Raw genomic sequence first — 7,558 nt, forward strand, 5'->3', positions numbered from 1 at the left:
ATTTGGGTATTTGGTGTTGTTGCACTAAACAATGTTTAGGGAGGAATTTGGGCATGGGAAACATGATAGGTAATGTGTGGCATGCAGCAGTAGAAAAAGCAAAAGAGATAATATATAAAGTAGGTTGTGGAGTACTATTGGGGTCAAAAAGGTAATCATTCGTGGACCATATTTCCAATCTGCAATGCCAACTTTCCAAATTATAATCGAGTGTGCTTTCATCAAAACTTAAGTTTTATTTCTCACCATTGATATCATCTCCTCAAGGACCCCTCCTATGCTCCCAAAACATCATCATGCATTCACATTCACTATTATATATATATTCATAAAAAAAGAGAAAAAAGAATAGGACCGTTACAAGTCTTAGAAAAGTGAATTAGTGTAGTAGGACAGTACTAGTGGTAGTGGCTTAACTCAGCATCAGAAATTAACACAACACAATTTATTTGCATAGGTTGGAGAGAAAATAATATAGAAGAAGCAAGGGAGAAGCTGAAGTGACTGCAAGGGAAGAAAGAGAGAGGCACTGCAAGTTGAAATTATTCTTCTTCGTAACATGATTGCTGTTACATCTTACAATCCCCTCAGCAACTCTTTTGGACTTATTATTATATTATATTAAGGAAATGGGGAATGGTCCATCCCCAAGGGTGAAGCTTATAGAGACTAGAGAGAGCTTGGGGGAAACCAAGAAGAAGTGAAGTGAACTAAGCTAAAACTAGTTTAAGTTTTAAAGGCAAAAGAAGGAAAAGGAAGCAGAGAAAGGCTTTTACACGTGATCAAAAAGTGGTGGCTGCCTATCTTCTCTCTTTGTTGCACTTGCATGCGTGTATCTATCTCTATCTTTCTATAAGATTTATATTCATCATTCATCAACACTTCCCTTCTTCCTCAACCAGGTTCAGCTTCTCACCTTCTCAAAGTCTCAACCTTATTTGTTTTTTGAACTATCTAGCATCCTATTCCAATCATCATTCTCTTTTTTTTCTTGGTGAGTAACAAAATGTTGTAGATACCCGGCCTTGTCTCTTGTCTTAGTTAGGATCGGATATTGTCCTTCGTTTTTGTTTTATTCTTCTTGTTCCTTCTCTATTTTTTTTGTCTACTCTTCTGCTTCCAAATTTGTCCCTCCTCCCTCTTCATCTAAAATCCCCTTCACTCTGTTTGTATCTCTTCGTCGTGTTGGTAATGGTAGGGGACATACCTATGCACCTGCTTTTGTCTTCTGGGTTTTTCCAGTTTCTGGTTTTATACTAGTAACTCTTCACTTTCTTCCCTCATGCTCATTGGTACATGAACAATCCAATTGGTTTTCTTTTTGTTTTCTCTTTGCACTTCCTTGGCATGTGGTGTTAATTTCCTGTGCTGCAAAACTGCATTGAGATTTCCTTGTCTTGTTTGTCTTTTCATACTTTACTCTTTTTTTCTTCCCTGTTTAGGTCTTTTGGTTCTACACACCTCCATGGCTATTTTGGGTTTGCTTGTTGAATGAAACATGGGTGAATAGTTTTGGAGTGTTTCAGTTTTTTGCAAGAGAAGGGTAATGCTTGTCTAGTTAAACAAGGCCATGCCAGTTTTCAGTTCCTTTCACTCTTACAATAATTGTCTTTTCCAACTTGCATGCATCATCACATTACCATTATTGACAGCATTTTCCATCATTACTTTCTGTCATCTTACCTCAAACAATCGCTTACTTTTTCATTCGCAGACATAAATAATTATATAAAAAGATCAGAGAAGAGTCTTTAAGTGAAGTTGGTGTGATTTTTGGTTTACAAATTCCAGTGACCAACAAAGCCAAACATGCCAGTGAGGCAGATGAAAGAAAGCTCTGAGCAACACATTGTGATTAAACCCCATTCTCAGAACCACATGAATAAGGCACCAAAAGCTGCACAAAATGGAAAAGGACCACCACCACCACCACCATCACAAGAGAACCACCAGCACCACAACAACAACCACCACCACCACCACAACCACCAGTCATCACCTCAACCAAGAAACAAAGGGAGAAGAAGGGGCAGAGGTGGGAGAAAATCTGATCAAGGAGAGATTTTGATGAGACCAAGTTGCAGGCCCTGCACTGCTGGTGCTGCTCCTCCTCCTGTGACAGCAAATGGGATTAATAGTAATAATGTTGAGAATGGCTGCAAGATCAGTGGTGGTGGTGGTGACATAACAGACATGGGTTTTCCCACTTCAAGCAAATCCTTGAGCTTTGCTCGCAGGCCTGGCTATGGACAAGTTGGGACAAAATGCATTGTCAAGGCTAATCACTTCTTTGCTGAGCTACCGGACAAGGACTTGAACCAATATGATGTAAGCCTTCCTCCCTCCTCCTTTTTTTCCCTTAACACTTAATATCACTCTTTTAAGATTTCTTAGAGTGACATATTGATATGATAGGGCCCCTCTATGGGAGAGAGAAAGAGAGCATTTAAGATCATCCTGTGATTTTCCACTTATAGGGGTTTCTGCTATCTTGGTCTTTTTTTCTTGTAGTAATGCCATTTATGAGACTTTTGAAATTTTTGGCCTAAGGCTATTGTAGTTTTGTTCCTACTCTTATTCACCCTATGCCATAATTTAATGCCATCATAATGATGGGTGTTGCTTTTGCACAGGTAACAATTAGCCCAGAAGTGAGTTCAAGAGCAGTAAATCGGTCCATAATAGCAGAACTTGTGAGGCTTTACAAAGAGTCTGATTTGGGGATGAGGCTTCCTGCTTATGATGGCAGGAAAAGTCTGTACACTGCTGGCCAGCTTCCCTTTGCCTGGAGAGAATTTAAGATAAAGCTTCTTGATGATAATGATGATGGAGTTAATGGCCCCAAGTATGCATTTATTAATGGACCCTTAATCACTTCCTACATTCTCTTTCTTTCTTTATCTGCTTATTTTTCTCTCTCTCTCTCTCTCTCTCTCGCTATTGTACTTTGACGATACCATTGTTTAAAGAAATAAGACTTTTTGATTAGTACTCCTAAGAGTTCCTTTTATTAACCTTCTTAATTATTTTATGGAAGAATTTATTGATTTTTAAAGTTACAAGTATTAAGAGTACTCATTTAGTATTTGAGACAAATGTTTAGAAAGATTTTAAGACAAATGTTACTATTGAATGAGTTCAATTTCAACTAATGACATGTGACAATTTTTCAGAAGGGAAAGGGAATATAGGGTGGTGATCAAGTTTGTTGCTCGTGCAAACTTGCATCACTTGGGCCAGTTTCTAGCCGGCAAGCGAGCTGATGCACCACAGGAGGCACTTCAGATTCTTGATATTGTACTGAGAGAGCTATCAACTAAGAGGTACTTCTATGTTAAGGCTTTGAATTTTGGAACTTCAATGAATGGTGATGATAATACAGTTGGAATTTTGAGGCTTATATCTAACAAAGGCTTCATTTGTTTTCTTCTAACTTAAGGTACTGCCCCATTGGGAGGTCCTTCTTTTCACCTGATATTAGAACACCTCAACGGCTTGGAGAGGGGTTGGAATCATGGTGTGGATTCTACCAGAGCATAAGGCCTACTCAGATGGGCCTTTCCCTCAATATTGGTATGTAACTTACAATTAATAACCATTTCTTACATACAAGTATGGAAGTACAATTAAGTGTTTAACCTTTCATATCTCTTCATTCTGTTTGTTTATTTCATACTTCATAGACATGGCTTCTGCTGCATTCATTGAGCCTCTTCCAGTAGTAGAATTTGTTGGCCAACTATTAGGGAAAGATGTTCTTTCAAGGCCACTGTCGGATGCTGATCGCATTAAGGTACTAATAACTAACTGATATAGACATAGCTTGATAAGGCTTACTATTTGTCATTATCATTATGTCATTAATATTGGTGAATTTATATTGTAAAGATAATTTGTGGTGCCTAACAGATTAAGAAAGCCCTTAGAGGAGTAAAGGTTGAAGTAACACACAGAGGAAGTGTAAGAAGGAAATATCGCGTTTCAGGATTGACTTCTCAACCAACAAGAGAACTTGTGTATGTTATTTCTCTTTCTAGTATGAAGCTATGATAAAATGATTTCATAGTTGATGACTTAATATGAAGATGTGCTTCTTTTAGGTTCCCTGTTGATGAGAACTCAACTATGAAGTCAGTGGTTGAATACTTTCAAGAGATGTATGGTTTCACTATTCAATACACTCACCTTCCTTGCCTTCAAGTAGGAAATCAAAAGAAGGCAAACTACTTACCCATGGAGGTAGGGGAAGTTACTTCACAGTGAAGCAACCTCTCTTGTTTTTAATAATGATTCTTTTGTCTATTCTTACATCGATTTTGGCTTCTCAGGCCTGTAAAATTGTGGAAGGGCAAAGGTATACAAAAAGATTGAATGAGAAGCAAATTACTGCACTGCTCAAAGTTACTTGCCAGAGACCGCGCGATCGCGAAAATGACATCTTAAGGGTATTTAAGACCAAACCTTCATAACAAAAAACACAATGTTCTTCACTTCTTCTATTCAAGCATCTGTTGTTTATTCTTTGGTAATCCATGCAGACGGTGCAACATAATTCTTATAATGAAGATCCTTATGCAAAGGAATTTGGTCTTAAAATCAGTGAAAAGCTAGCTTCTGTTGAAGCACGAATTCTTCCTGCCCCTTGGGTAATGTGTTTCTCCATCTATTTATCTGGATTGTGTTGCATGTAGAATTCTGAAAATGTGATATATCTTTTTCCCTACTATTCATTGATTTGTAGCACTTATGAACTGCAGCTTAAATACCATGAAAGTGGGAAAGAAAAGAATTGTTTACCCCAAGTTGGTCAGTGGAACATGATGAACAAGGTAGTGTGCTCCAGCATTACAATTATCCGTCATGATTTAGCCTCGAAATAGTATCTTTCAATTACTAATCATGTTCTGGAATACACTAGAAAATGAAGGAGTCTTGTAGTATAGATATAACCATAATAATTTGTTTGGTCTGGAGACTTTTGTAATAACTTTCAATACTAATTCTGTTTCCCAATTCTTGGATGATACAGAAAATGATTAATGGAATGACTGTTAGCCGGTGGGCGTGCATTAACTTTTCGCGGAGCGTGCAAGATAGTGTTGCTCGCACATTTTGTCATGAGCTTGCTCAAATGTGTCAAGTGTCTGGCATGGTAGTTTTGAATATGCTTTTTTCTTTGTTTCTTTGATCTTTGAACTTTGAAGCATGGAAGATGGATTTCTGAGGTCTAATAACATGGAATTTTCTTTAGGAATTCAATCCAGAGCCTGTCATTCCCATCTACAATGCCAAGCCAGAGCAGGTAGAGAAAGCTTTAAAGCATGTTTATCATGTGTCGACGAACAAAACTAAAGGGAAAGAGTTGGAGCTTTTGTTAGCAATATTGCCTGACAACAATGGATCTCTATATGGTAAGCTACATTAGTTACAGATTATTCTACAAGAATTAATGAAAGGTTGCTATTTAATACTTGTATTAATCATTATTTATTTTCAGGTGATCTCAAGCGTATTTGTGAAACTGACCTTGGTTTAATTTCACAATGCTGTCTGACAAAACATGTCTTCAAGATCACCAAACAGTACTTGGCAAATGTATCTCTAAAGATCAATGTTAAGGTATGTCTGCTACCATTCACATTATACCACAAATTTGCTAGTAAAACATTGAATTCTACTACAAACTTGTGCTAATTGTTTTATTTTCCCCTCTTGATGCAGATGGGAGGTAGAAACACTGTTCTTCTAGATGCTGTAAGCTGCAGAATACCGTTGGTTAGTGACATACCAACCATAATATTCGGAGCAGATGTTACTCACCCTGAAAATGGAGAAGACTCTAGCCCTTCAATAGCTGCTGTATTGATCTAATCAATCTTCCATTCTCTTTGAAAAGCATTGCAATTATCATTGCGAAACAATCTTGGTGACTAATTTTGGTTATGCAATTTATAGGTAGTAGCATCCCAGGACTGGCCTGAAGTGACAAAATATGCTGGTTTAGTGTGTGCTCAAGCTCATAGACAGGAGCTTATACAAGATTTGTACAAAACTTGGCACGATCCTGTTCGTGGCACAGTCAGCGGTGGCATGATCCGGTAATAGTAATACAAATTTTACCTATCTAAGTTTTGAAGGTTGACATAGGTCGTTATGTAACATCATTAGGCTATAGTATTTAATTCTCAGGTGAACCTTTTTGTGCAGAGATTTGTTGGTTTCTTTTAGAAAGGCAACAGGGCAAAAGCCACTAAGGATTATATTTTACAGGTCAGTATCTTTAAGCTCTGATTCAGGATTATATTTTACATTCTAGATTGATGATAGTGTTACTCACCAGTGTGTTATGATGACATTTGAACAGGGATGGTGTAAGTGAAGGACAATTTTACCAAGTTCTCCTTTATGAATTAGATGCAATCCGGAAGGTGAGAATCATTTTCTTAATGTGATTTACATTTACATTTCTTTCTGACAAAGACATGTTCTGAGATGCAACATGTTATGCAGGCCTGTGCTTCCTTAGAACCAAACTATCAGCCTCCGGTAACTTTCATAGTTGTACAAAAACGACATCATACACGGTTATTCGCTAACAACCACCGGGACAGGAGCAGTACAGATAAGAGTGGGAATATAATGCCTGGTAAATTGAGAATATTCCAAACATGCTTATGTACAATATATAAGTGCATTGCTGAATTTTCTTGTATTAATAATAACAATAATGTCTTTTCAGGGACTGTTGTTGATTCTAAAATATGTCATCCAACAGAATTTGATTTCTATCTATGCAGTCATGCTGGCATCCAGGTAGAGCTTTTTTATTTTCTCCCCATGTAACTAAGAACCACACATCATTAAGAATGTGAATGAATTCATGAGTTTGCTTACAACTATTACTATGCAGGGTACAAGTAGGCCTGCCCATTATCATGTTCTGTGGGATGAAAACAACTTCACAGCAGATGGAATTCAATCTTTGACAAACAATCTGTGTTACACATATGCTAGGTGTACTCGATCTGTATCAGTTGGTAAGCCTATTTGTTTATGCATAATAGTAGTATAGTACTAAGCACAGGTATTGGATTGTTTAGCTGAATTTTCTTCTTGTGCAGTTCCTCCAGCATATTATGCACATTTAGCAGCATTTAGAGCACGTTTCTATATGGAGCCAGATATGCAAGAGAATGACTCTACAGGTGGTGGTAACGGTGGTGGTCGTGGAGGATCGAAGGGAACTCGAGCAGCCGGAGAGTGTGGTGTGAAGCCACTGCCAGCCTTGAAAGAGAATGTGAAGAGAGTAATGTTTTACTGTTGAGATTGATAGATGATTATGGAGTGCAGTGTTCATCATCATTTCATATTAGCTTTGTACATTAGTGGTAGCTAGTTTAAGTTTATAGATCCATGATTATAGTCCTTAATAGAGGCTTAGTCTAGATTTCCCTACAAGTGAAAGTAGTAGTAGTATTTGACTTTGAAGATGAATAGTGTTGTAATCATCATTGTAGAAAATTTTGCCTCAAGGCCTTTATAGATCAAGATTAGAAAA

The 7,558-nt window shown here is 37.5% G+C and overlaps 1 protein-coding gene across 9 annotated transcripts; it reads left to right on the forward strand.

Annotated features, from left to right (window-relative positions):
• The first annotated feature begins 247 nt into the window (after positions 1–247).
• LOC112711736 (protein argonaute 10) lies at positions 248–7,558 on the forward strand. Of its 9 annotated transcripts, none has more exons than XM_072203477.1 (23): positions 897–1,292; positions 1,443–1,543; positions 1,715–2,328; positions 2,634–2,845; positions 3,174–3,323; positions 3,440–3,573; positions 3,684–3,793; positions 3,910–4,016; positions 4,101–4,239; positions 4,329–4,445; positions 4,539–4,646; positions 4,758–4,829; positions 5,030–5,152; positions 5,252–5,411; positions 5,498–5,619; positions 5,722–5,859; positions 5,956–6,098; positions 6,208–6,270; positions 6,365–6,428; positions 6,511–6,646; positions 6,740–6,813; positions 6,911–7,037; positions 7,122–7,558. In XM_072203477.1, exons 3-23 carry the CDS (start codon positions 1,810–1,812, stop codon positions 7,322–7,324), a joined length of 3,021 nt encoding a protein of 1,006 aa, XP_072059578.1. In that variant the 5' UTR covers positions 897–1,292; positions 1,443–1,543; positions 1,715–1,809; the 3' UTR covers positions 7,325–7,558. The 9 variants fall into 9 exon arrangements, with proteins under 9 accessions (XP_025620232.1, XP_025620233.1, XP_025620227.1 ...); XM_072203478.1 differs by having other exon boundaries at positions 897–994; XM_025764447.3 differs by lacking the exon at positions 1,443–1,543 and having other exon boundaries at positions 248–902; positions 1,792–2,328.

The sequence above is a fragment of the Arachis hypogaea genome, chromosome 9, assembly GCF_003086295.3.
Source record: "Arachis hypogaea cultivar Tifrunner chromosome 9, arahy.Tifrunner.gnm2.J5K5, whole genome shotgun sequence".
Classification (NCBI taxonomy): Eukaryota; Viridiplantae; Streptophyta; class Magnoliopsida; order Fabales; family Fabaceae; genus Arachis; species Arachis hypogaea.

Coding starts and splice junctions, on each gene's coding strand:
- LOC112711736 (XM_025764447.3), top strand. CDS start 1,810: ATGCCAGTGAGGCAGATGAAAGAAAGCTCTGAGCAACACATTGTGATT. Junction 3,794..3,909: donor CGGATGCTGATCGCATTAAG/GTACTAATAACT, acceptor GGTGCCTAACAG/ATTAAGAAAGCCCTTAGAGG. Junction 4,647..4,757: donor GAATTCTTCCTGCCCCTTGG/GTAATGTGTTTC, acceptor TATGAACTGCAG/CTTAAATACCATGAAAGTGG.